This window comes from Euprymna scolopes, chromosome 28, assembly GCF_053919585.1.
Source record: "Euprymna scolopes isolate OS-2025 chromosome 28, ASM5391958v1, whole genome shotgun sequence".
Taxonomy (NCBI): domain Eukaryota; kingdom Metazoa; phylum Mollusca; class Cephalopoda; order Sepiida; family Sepiolidae; genus Euprymna; species Euprymna scolopes.
Window position 1 is genome coordinate 3,219,265 of NC_136509.1, and position 15,099 is coordinate 3,234,363.

The window sequence follows — 15,099 nt, forward strand, 5'->3', positions numbered from 1 at the left end:
TATTTCAATTCTTAATTGATTAAGAAGTGGGAAAATGTAATATTGATCGCCCCAATTCGATAGGACGTATCTAGTTTCGGTTAATATATACTTTTATTTCCTCCGTACAACAAAATTATTCTCATGCACGCATAAAGAAATAAGTAAAATAATTAAATTTTTGTGTTGATTTGTATCAAATCTAATAATATCTAGTTTTAGTATTTGGTCTTTTTGACTTAACTCAGTTTAATAACTAATGTATTATCTGCAGAGAAAAATTATTATCTTAAGGCTATCTCATTTATTTATAAGTAATTTGGACAAGCCAGGTACTTCGGGGAATATATATATATATATATATATATATAAATATATATATACATATATATATACATATATATATGCCTAGCTTAGATTTCGGACAACAAATCGTAAAGTAGTTATTATCGAGTATATACCGGACAACACTATAATTGCCGGTGGGGTGGGGTAGGATTGTTTATCGTAATTAATCTAGTGGTGTTAGATTCGGTGTCTTTACCATTATAGAATTCTCTGTTCGTCGGATCTAGAGTTATTGGTTATTTTAAATTTACATTTATGTCTACATCTGGCCATCAGTTCATCTCGTTTGTTTAGGAGATTACTGTGTTGGTACTTCAGGATTCTTATTTTTTCCTCAAGGCATAAACTGCATCTCTGCCTAAAGCCGTTTGGAACGTCCGAATGACATAGGATTGACCATGAAATCACTGGGGATCGATTCTCATTTTTTAATAACCACCATTGTTTAGCTAACTCGGTTTTATTCTTAAGTTCTGGGTTATTGAAAGAATGTTTGTGGTCATAAAAACGTTGTTTCCAGCTTCCGGCGGAGATACCGAAGTAAACTTTTTTGTCCCTGTTATTATCTTCTGGGTGGATAGTGGCCTTATAAACCACGCACTCAACTTTACAATTACCGTCCAGTGGGCAGTTATTTTTCACTTGGCAGTTACATTTGTCTACTGTCGCCTTATTTCTATTAGAGTTGTTTAATATTTTATTATTATGAGTGCTAATTATTCAAGGCATTTACATGTCAGAACGTACATCTTAGAGGCGTGTGTGTGTGTATGTGTATGTGTTGCGTATGTGTGTGTGTGAGTGTGTGTGTGTGTGTGTGTGTGTGTATCTATGGTTACATCGAGCTGCCGCTTATAAGTGTCTAATCTAATTTTTTTATTTGTTATTTTTAATTTTTAATTTTTATTTTTTTTTAAATCCCTACCACCCTCTCTATAAATGTATTAAGTGGATTGCTACTACCACCACCTTTGGTTTTTTGAGGGTCGAAGCACGATTTTTCTTTTCTTTTTCAGTATCAAAAATGTAATTGTCTGATTTAGATGCTTGAAAATACCATAAGGTTGAAATAAATTATTGCATCGACAATTATGTAATTTCCGTGTTATAATTTTTATCTTATTGCTCTGTTTACCACATTGAGCTCTCATACCCGGATTTCCTCTGGATTTATTCCATTATAACACTATATATATATATATATATATATATATATATATATATATATATATATACATATATATATATGACGTGTGTGACATACGTATATATATGTATATATATATTTATATATATATATATATATATATATATATATATATATAACGTTATAAGAATAGCAAAATTTTTAAATGATGAGGAAGAAGTGAACCATAATCGGTTGTTATTAAATAAAAAAAGTGGATTAAAAAAAAATCACGAAATGTAATACAACCAAGAAAAACGTGAAAAATATTCGGATGTTATAAGTGCCTAAAACTGGTCTTTTACATGCCTTACGTTAACGACACCTTTTCTTGTTTCGCTACGGATGACGAAGCTGTCTTTTTCTTTAAATTATTAAATCATCTGCACCCTTCCATCTCATTTACGACGGAGGTTGAAAAAGACACCTCCCTTCCTTTCTTAGACGTGTTAGTTTCTAAATGTGGGTCTTCCTTTGTTACATTGATTTATAGAAAACCTACTTTTACTGGACTTTACCGGAGTTGGGATTCTATCGCACCAACAACTAGGAAGCTCAACATTATTAGAAACTTAATTCATCGGGCACTGGCCATTTGCTCTCCTTCGTGTATCGATTCGAAAATCGTTCATGTTAAACGGATTTTCATTATGAATGGATATCGCCCTCCATTTGTCAACAAAGTTGTCAACAAGAAAATAGAACCCTTTTCTGAGGAACCCAAATATGGTCTATCTAGATTTCCAGTATACCTCAAATTACCTTAGAGTGGATCTGATAGCCAACGTATTGGAGACAAGATTTCCTCTGTTGTCACTTCCAATTTTGGTTTTCATCCATCCGAATTGCTTTTTTTTTACAAGGTGCGCATTTCCTCTTTTCGTAAGGATGGCTTGCTTATCTCGCAGTCAAGCAATACTGTTATTAAATTTCAATGTCAGTGTGGTGCCGTCAATATAGGTAAGAAGACCCAGTGTCTTCAGGTTAGAATCACCTAGCCTTTACCGCGTTTCATCCGGGATCATTAGCTTATTTACAGGCGTTCCCAGTTAGTAGAATCGGCTATTGGACAACACTCAGTAGATGAAAATGATTGTGGTTCTACATTCTCTTCGGATTGTTTTTTCTGTTTTGCACAGAAGACACAGGAAGTTCAACCTGTCTGTTCTCGAGGCGTTTGCCATCAGTTTTAGCCTCACCCCTACTTTTTGTAAGCAAAGAAACCTTCGGTTACAGTGGGAACTATTTATCGGGACACATTCCACCTAAGGTTTTTTTTTCATTGGTTTCCCTTTTCCCTAATTATTACAACAGTTCTATAAAAACAGAACTTTTCTCTTCTTCTTCTTTCAGACGTATATTCTTGCAAAGTCGGTCTGACGAAAGGCGCTTCGAGTTTTATTACATTTCGTGATTTTTTTTTTTTTTAATCGACTTATTGATTTTATAACATCCAAATATTGTTCACTTTTTCTTGGGTTGTATGACATTTCGTGATTTTTTTAATCGGCTTATTTATTTTATAACATTGGATTATGGTTCACGCCTTTCTCATCACACACACACACACACACACACACATATATATATATAATTATTATATATATATATATATATATATATTTTACACAGTGATCACCACTTATCCAGGCCCGGAAGCCACTCAGGGATAAGGGTTATTGCAAGTACATTACGTTAGTGTGGAGATTTGATGAAGTGTTTACTTAAGGGGGCGGTTCATTAGGAATTTGTTAACATTGGACTTGAACACATCCAAGTTGTAGTCCGGTGGGAAGCAAGCAGACGGAACAGAGTTCCACAGGCGTGCAGTTCTAAAAAAGAAGCTTCGTTCATGGAATCCACGTTTTGATTTAGGCACAGATAAAGAGTGGGGGAAATTTTTCACAGTGGATTCGGCTAGACGGGTGTTTTTCGTGAAAGATTGGCCAGGGGGGGACCAGAGATTGGAGTTCAGACGAGCATCTGCCATGGAAATAATGATAAAAAAAGGATAGGCTCGCAACGTCTCTTCTGTGGGAGAGAGGTTGCAGGGTAGAGAAAAGGGCATCCCCCACTAAGCCACTAAGTCTATTTTGTACTCTGTCAAGGCAGGATAGGGTGTTTTTGGCAGCTCCTGCCCAGATATGGCAACAGTATTCCAGTATGTATATATGATATTTTAGAAGGTTAAAAAATGCAGGAATGAACAGTCATTGTGGGAAGATAAATAAATAAATACATAAATAATAAATAATTCTATATATTTTTTTTATTATATATATATATTTTTTAAATATATATTTATTCATTTCTCTATCTCAATTTTTACTGTGAGTGGTATTTAATTCCAAACATCCTTTCGTTTAATAACCCATCCTCCGTGGAGAAATAAATACTCTTTCTAGAATGCAAATTGCAAAATGGCAGTTTTATTTAGAATTAAATCCAAACGCTCAAAAGTTAATTAATGTCGTTAAACGTTCAGGGGAAATAATTGTATAGATCTTAAGATCAAGGGGCGCAATTCAAATTCTGCTTACTATGGTTATAACTGGCGTTGTTTTTAAAATGTTTTGTTTTGTTTTTTTTTTATGTGTGTATTTTAACTTAATTTGGCCAAAGATTAATTCATTCAGTTATGTTCAAGGGAGGTAATTCATTTTTACTTGTCCTGAGGCTTTCTGATTCAGGGGAATTAATTTATATTCTATTATATGCTTATAAACTGTCATTGTTTAAATTATTATTTTATGCAAGATTTAATTCAAAAATATTTTTGATATGATTACAACTAGCCGCTGTTTTTAAAAGTTTTTGTAAGATATAAGGTGCTCTTGAGCTTCAATAATTATGTAAGCGGTTTATAGAAATGACTTTATATATGTAGAATATGATAAAGAGGTTAATCTAAGAAAAATTATATATCTATTTCTTCATTCGTTATTTTGTTTAGATTATGCAGTTATTAAAGTGAGCATTTTTTTTTTTGCTGGATGAGTTATAACTGAGACCCTATATAGAAAATATTAGTGTGTTTGTGTCTTTATTAGAAATATGTTAGATTTTCCTGTTTTACTATTAATTTTTGATTTTAACTTTTCAATCAGTATTGATTCTTTAAAGAAGGATTATTACCCGAAAGGACCTTTGAAATTAAATACCACCCATGGTTAAAATTCAGGTATATAAATGAATAAATATATATAAAAAATATGTAATAATAAAAAAAATTATTATTTATTATTCATATATTTATTTATTTCCCTCCTCACTACGAATGTACATTCCCGCATTTTTTTAGGCTTCTTAAAATACCTTTTTATTTTTTATTCTCTAACAATGCTTCAAGCAAAGTACACTACTTCTTATATGTATGTATGTATGTATGTATATATATATATATAAATATATATATACATATATATTACTTCATTTACTCACACAAAATTAATATACGAAAGTATATATTCACGCGTAACCTTTAAGTATTTACTTAAAAAGTGCTCAATACGTAGGTAGAGCTAGTTAGTAATTTATAAAATATATATGGCGATTAAGCTACACTGAATATTCGGCGTTTCATCCACTCTAGGATCCCTCAGGCTTATACGCGAATTCTGTGGTTGTTTATCGTTTTTATATGGTCCTCTTCTATAGAGGATTTAGTTAGCCAATCAGCTTTCTTGTATCTATCGCGCCTCTTCTTATCAGCCAATATATATATACATATATATATATATATATATACATAAATAATATATATATATATATATATATATATTAGTTGACATCACATATATTGAATTGACCAATAATAAACGAAAACTTGATACACTAGAAACATTAAGTTATGATGAAATGAAGTAGCACCCCTCCGGACAATATGATAGACATTGTAGATATACTTCTCCGGGATTAGAGTCACCGAACAAGACAGATTTTCGTATTGTACCCTTTGTAAATAAACCTTTTACGCGGAGAAAAATATCATTTAGCGACGAAAGATGAGTGTATGATAATTTGGAGAAAAAACTCTTTCTGAGAATGACTCAAGAGGAATAAAAAATGATGAAACTGAATTCAAAAACGTGCTTGTCGAAGCAAAAAGAAAACCATTTATTATGAAGAGAAATAAGCTCTAAAACTTAAATAATAAAATATTTTAACCAACTGAAAAAGAAATTTTAAAAGAATGCGACACAAAAAACAACAGAAAACTAAGTCAAACAAAAAAGTAAATAAATCTGTTGTTTTTTTTCAAAATAAAAAAAAAAACATAATTCAGTCTGTTTAGTTTCATATTGAAAGAAAAAGGAAATACAATATTTGTTTTATTGCTAATTCCTTTCAAATCTCTTTTATTCTAATGAGAAAAATCAATAAGGATAAAAAAGATTGAAAAAAAAGGAACACGTCTTATGCTGCTTTTTGTATGTCTGTTGTTGGTTATTGTCGCTGTGTATTTTCCTCTCCAAAACTTTTCGAAATTGTTAGGAAATATTATGTGTTTTTCTAGAGAAATTAATTTAATTTTTTAGCACTGTTTTTGTACAATTATTTATGTTGTTGTTTTATTCTCTGCCTAAAAGTTTAACTGAATTCACAAAAAACTAAGCAGTTGGCCCTACAAACCCAACAAAAGCAAATAGAATATGTACCAGAACAACAATAGAAACAAATAGGATTATTACAAACCATATTAATGAGGCAAGAAGAGAAAAAGGATTGTCCGTTTACTCATGAAGGAATTGCAAACTCTCTGTCAGAAGTTTTGTATGATCCAACAAATGGTTTGACTTTTTCGAGCATATTTTAGATGATATGAAAATATTTTTTCTAAAAGATATCAATTATCCTGCTGTTGCAAAAACTTTGTAAATAGGAAAATACCAAGTATAAAAATTTCATTATCCCAAAGAAACTTGAAGATGATTCTCAGGGAACGTGACAGCTTATTTTATACGCATAATGAATGTCTAAATATTGTGAAACACGATGAGGAGTATTTTATTGCTTATACAGTAAAAGTAAATCGTCAATGTAAATTATTCAGGATAAAAGAACTCAAAGAAGATACGTTTAAATGTTTAATATTTGTTCCGGGTTCAATTGTCGCTAAAGATAATGACATTCGTTCAAGACTATTATTTATCATGAATGTAGACATTGCGATAACTTTACAAAAAGTTACCGAAGAGTACCAAAAGGATTGAATTTTAAACTAGCCAATACAAGTATTGAAAAAAGATTGCAATAGTACAAAGGGTTTAAAATACTGTAGAACATGTTGAAGAAAAATCACCTCACAAAAGAGAGCTACTTTAAAAATAAAATATGCTATGAGTGCCGACATAAAGGTCACAAATCACCGGTTTGCACAAAGAAAAAAATTTCCGTAACCCCAAAAGAATAAATGCCATCGAGTCTAAAAAAAGACTCCATGAATAGTAATAAAAAAAAACATATTGATGTCAAAATTAATGACTGGAATGTAAACTGCTTTCAGAATACTGGGATTGATATATCCTAAATTGATGAAATAACTCGGAAGAAAATTGCATAGCAAAAGTTACAAAATACAGAAAAAAAATTCCATAGGCGTTTCTGGAAATAGACTAAAATTCAAAGATGATTTTCATATAAATGTGCCACTTAATGAAAATACAGAAAATACCAAAATTTATATCATACCATGAAACAATTCTAATTTTCTTGGTATCGCCTGGATGATACTATTCAATTTATGAGAGAAACCCATGAATTCATTTTGTAGAAAAGTATGTGTGGCAGTGATAGAAAATTCCAAATTGCCAGAATAATTTATTAAGGATTTAAAAAAAGGATTAGAAAAATGTATTTTCTGAAGGACTGGGTTGTTGAACTAAGTTTTAAGGAAATTTTGAACTGAAGGACTATAGTAAAGGTTCCATTTTCCTCACCGGAAACAATAGATGAGGAACTAAAGAAACTCGTAGAAAATAGAATCATTGAAAAAGTGGATTACTCTGAGAGAGCATCAACCGCAGTATATGGGAAAAGAAAATAACAAGATCAGGGTATGTGAACATTTCTCAACTGGGCTGCATAGTTGCTTAAAAGATCATAACCATCTGCTCTCTACACCTGAGGACATTTTTTCAAGTTGAATGGGGAAATTCTTTCCCCAAAATTGATTTATCAGAGGCATCTTTACATGTCAAAATTCCAAGAAGATTGTTCAAAATACCTGCCGATGAATACCCATAAAGATGTATTTGCATTGAGACGGTTGGCTTTTGGTTAGCCCCAAATTTATTCCAATAAATTATGGATACCATGTTTGCAGGCCTAGATTTTACACTGGCTTACTTGGACGACATGTTAATAAGAAGCAAGAGTATTTAAAAATATAAAATTCATATTTGTGAGGTATTCGTGAAACTACGGATTCAAATTGGCTCTGGGAACACGTGAATTTAGTAGAAAACCACACCCAAACAGCACAAAAGCAATTAGAGAATGCCTAGACCGGAGAATTAATGAAATTACAGTCATTCCTGGGTCTAGGGCACTACTATAATCCTTATATCCCAAATATGCAGGAAGTAAGCGCAGCGTTGAATGAATTATTGAAGAAGAAAAATAACAAATGGCACTGGACAAAAGAATGCGAGGTAGCATTCCAAAAAAGTGTGTGTTGTCAGATCTATCTTTGACACATTACGATCCGAAGAAAGAGTTTATTCTAGCATCATAAGCGAGCGAATACAGGTGAGGAGCCGTGCTTCTACACATAGTAGATGGGTCCACTAAACCAAGTGCCCACACATCAATGGTTTTATTATTCGCAGAAAGAAACTACAGTAAGCTCGAGAAAGAAAGTCTGGCATATTGTGTACGCTATGAAAAAAATGTAATAGCTCCATCCATGAAAGATGATTTGTCCTGCAAACATACCATAAACCATTTTGGTTCTAAAAAAGGTATTCCCACCCATACCGGGAACAAATTGCAGTGATGGAGCTATATTTTTCTCAACTACAATTTTAAAATGCAACATTTACCATCTAACAAAATTGCACATGCAGATGGTCTGTCCAGATTGATTCCAAGTAAAACGGAATTGCTCGAAGAAACGGTGATAGCAACACTAAAAAAAGAAAACGAACTACCAGATATACTAATAAATATTATTAGATCAATACCTGTAACACTCGATGAAATAAAAAAGCAGCGAAAATGGACGAATACATTTACAATATGAAAATAAACAAGTGTGGCAAAACGAAAAGAAGAAAAAAAAGGAATAAAAGTGTGTTCGTTTTTGATATGTGATGAACCTCTACTGTGCGCAGATAGAGTGGTAATACCGCAAATGTTACAAATGAAAATTCTGAAATAATTTAAAATGGGTCCAGAACGAAAGCTCTAATTAGAGGATATACACTCTGGCCTGAAATTGACTAGAACATAGAAAAAATGGTAACATTATGCAAAAATTGCCAAGTAGCTGTACCCTGGAGACGCATCCATATAGATTACGCAGGACCACTGAAAGGATATTATTACCTGGTAAGCGTGGATAGTTTTTCAAAATAGCCAAACATTTATAAATGCAAACACCCCACAGCAAAAACACTATGAAGACGTTAGACGATGTATTTGGTCGTTTCGGAGTACCAAAAAGAATTGTTAGTGAGAATAGTACTATGTTCACAGGACAAGAATTTAAGTACTACTGTTAGTCACTGGCCATGGAATATATCACAACACCAATTTATAACCCTCAGTCAAACGGGCAAGCGGAAATGATTGTCGATACCTTCAAAAGAGAATTGAAAAGAAATAACAACGTTGACACTGAAGAGAAGAGTATTAAAAAAATTCCTAACAATTTATAGAATAACGCCAAATCAGAATACTAATGCAAATGTATCACCAGCTGAAATAATGTTTACCAGAAAAGTACGTTTTGTGTTCGACCGGTTAATTCCAAGAAAAAATGAGATGCAAAGTGCAGAAAATATAAGGACGTTGATAAAGTTTTTTTAAAAGCTATCGGGAAATAAAAAAAATGGGGAGGTGGGATAGTCTTTTAAAGAATCGAAAGAATGGTCTATATCATAAAACGAAGCACATTTTCCCGTAAAATACATATAAAACAATTGAAACCAAGACACATGGAAACGGTTGAAAATCGAGAGCTACCAATGGAAGTGTTGTATGGCGCTTTCCAACTTGAACCTCCAAACAACAAGGAAATACCAAGAGAAATATCAGTAACTAAAACACTAGTCACTCTCCAAAATCGAAGAATTCACAAATGCAAACTGTAAGGAGAAGTGAAAGAACAAGGAAAAGGGCTGTACGCTTTCGCTAAAGCCCAAAGAGAACTAAATTCTTGGATGAAATTTAGCTTGGCAGAAGGTGATATAATGGAATTACATAGTGCCCCTTCGGACAATAAGATATGCACTGTAGATATACTTCTCCATTGTAAGAGAGTTCGAAAGACACCGAATGAGAGAGACTTTCGAATTGTACTCTTTGTAAATAAACCTTTCGATTTAGTCTAAGTGAATGTCCTGTGTTATGATTATCTACAGAAAAATATATCACATTACTAATAATTAACTAAAAAAAAAATACTGTTTACAAAAGGTATTTTTTTACCATTAATATCCTGAGATTTTTGAGAATTATTAAAATAATTAAATTATGACAACTATGTATACGTTAATAAAAAGCATATATCAATTTTTAAAAACTAGTAAGATTAATCTATTCCTGATGATAAATCCAGAAAGATTAGAGAGTATTAAGACTTATTACAAATATGGCGATTACATCAGCCAGTTCCTGCAAGAAAAGAAGAACGTTCTTTGGAAGTGGGAGAGGGTCAAATCTAGATATAATAAACAAAAAAAACAACTTTTAATATATCTATTTATATTTATATATATGTATATATATGTATACACACACACACATATATATATATATATATATATATCATCCATTTTTTACGATTAAATCGCCCAATCGTCAAAGACAAAGTGCAAGCAAGCAGGATTCATAGAGTTTAATAATTATACATAAGTAATAATGCATATTAGATATAAGGTCATGATCATTCACACAGATTGGTTTTATATTGAGAAAACATTTTATATCAAATATTTTGATTATGTGTCAAAGACATAAGGTTTTATACCATTATAATATTGCAATGGTCATATGAATAGGAAGCTCTTTTCTCTTCAGAGAATGATTTTTACTGTCCCGGGCATCGTATTTTTAGTTATTTAATTTTTCATATAATCACAAAAACATCTATATATTTATAAATGTATGTGTGTAAGAGTATACTTTTCAAACATTATTTTCAACGAATTTTTGATTTACACTCTTAAAATTTGGTAATTAAGGGATTAAGACATATGGAACTCTTTTTAATCCTTTTTCATCTGGAAACTACGGCTGCTAAGTAGTCAAACGTGACGAATTGTTATGTGGCTCGTCGGATTTTTTTTTCAGTTTGTAAACTGTTTTACCTATCCGCCTGAGCGGCTGGACAATATGACAACTTGTTCATGTCAAGTGTAAATATGTATTCGTAGTAATGTCTATTATTATTAAAACTGGCAAGGAAGTGTAAACAGGTTTAGAAAACGTGTCAAACTAGTCTAATGCGTATCGTTTTTTCCACTGTCATTTGGTTTTGGTTTCGATCTCAGCTAGATAATTTTTTTACTAAAAAGAGTGAACTACTTACAAAGGAAAACATAATACTCGCACGAATGTCTCAGATTCTTTCCGTTTCCTTTTACTTCATTTTTTTTTTACCGAATTAAACGTTACGCTTACAACCTACTGTATTTCTATTTATGATAAACAAGTATTCTCCGTATATTAAAATATGATATGCGTATTGTACGAGCAGCCAACGACTACTAGTGAGTAAATACAATTAAAACTTTCAAATGTGTGGAAACCTTTCGATTTGACAGTTAATTTGAAGTGTTAATTGATCGTCCATTCAGGGAAATGATCCAGGAAAAGAATTAACGTAAGAATTATTAAAATAAAAAAAATAACTTAATCTTTTATGAATTCAATATTATGGCTGGGTTAGTTTTGAAAAAAAGAACATGTCATCATAATAGAAAAATAAAATATACTTTTCTTTTCTAGCAGATAAAAGTTTATATGTTAAGGATTTTTGGAAATCTGAAACTGGCATCATAGACACGTTGTAATATTAAACCAATATTTAACTAACTAATTATCAATTAACAATTTAAATTGTTTAAGTAACTCCATAGATATATCAAAATGTACATACTTATATTTATTATATTTTCTTCATTAAAAACTTTCCAGTGACAAGATATTAGGAAGATTTGTGTCAGTTTGTCCTCACTTTCCTTTATGTTGATTTATATAAACACTCTTTCATTTTGGAATATTTTTCCATTGCCTATTGTGTCGACCTTTTGACCGATATCTTCTTTTTTTTCTAGTCAAATTTTGTATTTCAATATACAAAGTTAAGAAGCCTCCCATTACTCAAATAGAATTAATTTGCGTGTGTATAACCCATTGAATGCCCCTCTTCCTAGGATAACCTGCAAAACTTCTAACAATAATTTAATAACAATCGTTACTCAATGTAAATACCCCCGATAAACCCGACGAGCAATTAAATACCACTCCTACACAGTAGATATCCGTAGGTGTAAGAAAACCTTTTACTCCAATAGTTTCTTCCCCAGAACTGCTAGACTTTGGAACCCCCTTCCGTGATTCTGTTTTCCAAACAGTACTAACATGCAGAAGTTCAAGTGTAATGTAAACATACATTATGCTGCTCATCTCATTTCATAGTATCCCTGCAACTTATATCCCCAATATCAGCTCCCTACTCCAAAGTGGCATTGTACTGGGGTTAAAATTGAATAAGAAATATAATACGACAACAACAAAGTAGAATAAAATACATGGTAGAATACTTTCATCAATCAATAACAAATATAACACTCTAACTATTGAAAAATAAAGGTTCTGACTTGTGACAGACATAAACAATATTTTCATAATTAATAAACTTTATATTATTAACTTCTATTAATAAGAAGTAAAAGATACAACGAAGTCTCATATTATTGTAGTGTTATTTTTACAAGATTTTGAACTGATGTAATTTATGACTTTGTAAAACTTATTTCGTGAATCTTATTATCAAACCCAGGAATTTCCACAGAAGTAAGCTGCCTAAGTTTCATAAGCCACTAATGGGCAGATTCTCCGACGAACTGTCAGCCCTTATATCCCCTCGACATAAATACGCCCAACAAACCCGACCAGCAGGAAAATTCTACCGCAAAACAGTAGAGATCCCTAAATGTAAGAAAACCTTCTACTCTAATAGTTTATTTCCCAGAACTGCTAGACTCTGAAATTTTCGTCCGGGTTCCTTCTTTGTGTACTTACATGAAGAAGTTCAAGTTTAATGTAAACAGCCATCTTGCTTCTCAATTCCCTACATAGTAGACCTGCAACTTATGTCCATGATAGTAGCTCCCTACATCAAAGTTGCACTATGCCTTTTTTGGGGTGAAAAAGTCATAAATAATTAACGATTGTATATTTATAGTTTCGTCTATACTTGAGATCAAACCTTCCAACACAAAAGGTGTAGCATACAAGTGAATGTTATAACTTTTCTTCACTTGCTAACAATTCTGGTGTGATTTTTTGTACATGGGGGGTCACAATTTATCAAGGCCCGAAGGCCACTCAGGGATAAGGGTTATTGCGTGTACAGTAATCAATGAGATGGTATTGTAGTAATCATTAGTATTGAGGGGGGTTGATAGAGTGTCTTACTTAAGGGGGCAGTTTGTCAGGAGTTTGTTTATGTTAGACTTGAAGACGTCTGAGTTGTAGTCAGGTGGGAAACAGGAAAGCGGCAGAGAGTTCCACTGGCGTGCAGTTCTAAGAAAAGAGCTTTGCTCGTGGAATCAAGGTTTGGATTTAGGCACAGATAAAGAGTGGGGAATTTTTCTAAGCTTTATCCCATTTTTGTGTAAAAGTTTACTCTACCTACTTCTCATTACACACATATTAACGATTACCAATTTTAATTAAAAAATCAAAAATATAATTTTAATAAATAAAAATTCAACAAAATGATTTGTAAAATGTGACTCTATATGAAGGTATCAGTTCTACATTTACGTTTTTCTCTTTTGTAGAAGCCATTGCGAATGTGATCGAAAGTTCAAACGTTGTCTCCAGACCCAACTCAGTGAGGGTAGCAAGTCAGCATCCATAATCTCCACGATATACTTTGACTTGTTAAATATGCGATGTATTGAAGAGGAACCTGTACGAGTTTGTGTTAAGCGAAGGTTAGTTCCAAATATTCTTTAAAATTCATTGTACATGAATGATCCCCAGACATTCTGATAATTAGGACTAATTCATTGTTTCTAAACAAGTCAAAACGAAATGTAGATTTCTGTTAATATTTGCTACTTCGTTAGTTCATTCTATTTTCACGCTTTTAACCATTTTTTCTCCCTTTTCTTACAGGTATTTCAGATGTAGAGCGTATGAACTTCAATACCGAATGGTGAATTCCTATCCGTAAAAGTTTAATTCAAATGGAGAATTATTAGATCCAAAGCAAATGAGAACAAGATTAAAACTACCAGATCTATTATGTAACTATTAAAAATACATAAAGATGACACACCTTTTCTGTTTTTATGCAATAAATTGTATTACAGTTCTGCATTTTTTTAGATAAGAGCTGATTGTTAGTATTACGTATCTTGATCGAATTATTGATCTTATATGGAGTGTTATGTGTAACGCTTTGGTCGATGTAGAAAAAAGCAGCACAAATGCTAAAAAAAAAAAATTCGAAGCAGACCGAGCATAGATATCAGCAGTATATGGGAACCTCTAATTATAAAGAAAGACAAAATATTGCACAGCCTCTCCTTAAAATTTCAACAGTAAAAGGGAGATAATCCCTTTTAACTTTATTATTGTTACTTCCCTTTTGGCATTTTTTTTCACACACAAATCCACATTGAAAAAAAATGATAACTCTAAGAATATGAAATCATCCACGAGCAAGTAACTTTTCTCCTTTCTTTTCCAAGTTAGCTGCCAACATGCTTGGCGAAGATCAGAGGTTACACCACAAATAACATTCAAGAAAAGAACAATAGTACGATCCAAACTAGAAATACTAATAAATTATGTTTTGTGCGAATAAACAATTTTTATGCAACTTACCAAATGTGAAAATAATTAAAGTTTAATTGAATTTTGATAATTTCATCATGTAAATATTTCTTTTGTGGTTGTTTCTTTTCTTTGAGTATCATTAATGAATTAATATTTGTTTTCCTGATATTTTTCTATTAAGAGTCTTTTTAAGAAGATTACATATACTTATGGGAGAGACCACGTTAAAGCATCCAAAGTTCCTAAAAGAATGTATTTTTGTGGAACGACCTGGATTCTAACTTGGCACACCTATTGTGGTATTCTTTGTTTTAAACCATTGAGCAAACATCACCTATATATTA

General features: G+C 31.9%; 1 protein-coding gene across 1 annotated transcript in view; it reads left to right on the plus strand.

The window, feature by feature from the left end:
• LOC145249435 (phospholipase A2-like) overlaps nucleotides 1-14,857 on the plus strand; it is a 29,600-nt gene extending 14,743 nt beyond the window's left edge. Inside the window, exons 4-5 of the mRNA XM_080110995.1 lie at nucleotides 13,750-13,905; nucleotides 14,090-14,857. Of these exons, the coding sequence (XP_079967121.1) occupies nucleotides 13,750-13,905; nucleotides 14,090-14,147 (214 nt within the window). The 3' untranslated portion in view covers nucleotides 14,148-14,857. The remainder of the gene's footprint in view (nucleotides 1-13,749; nucleotides 13,906-14,089) is intronic.
• Nucleotides 14,858-15,099: the final 242 nt, after the last annotated feature.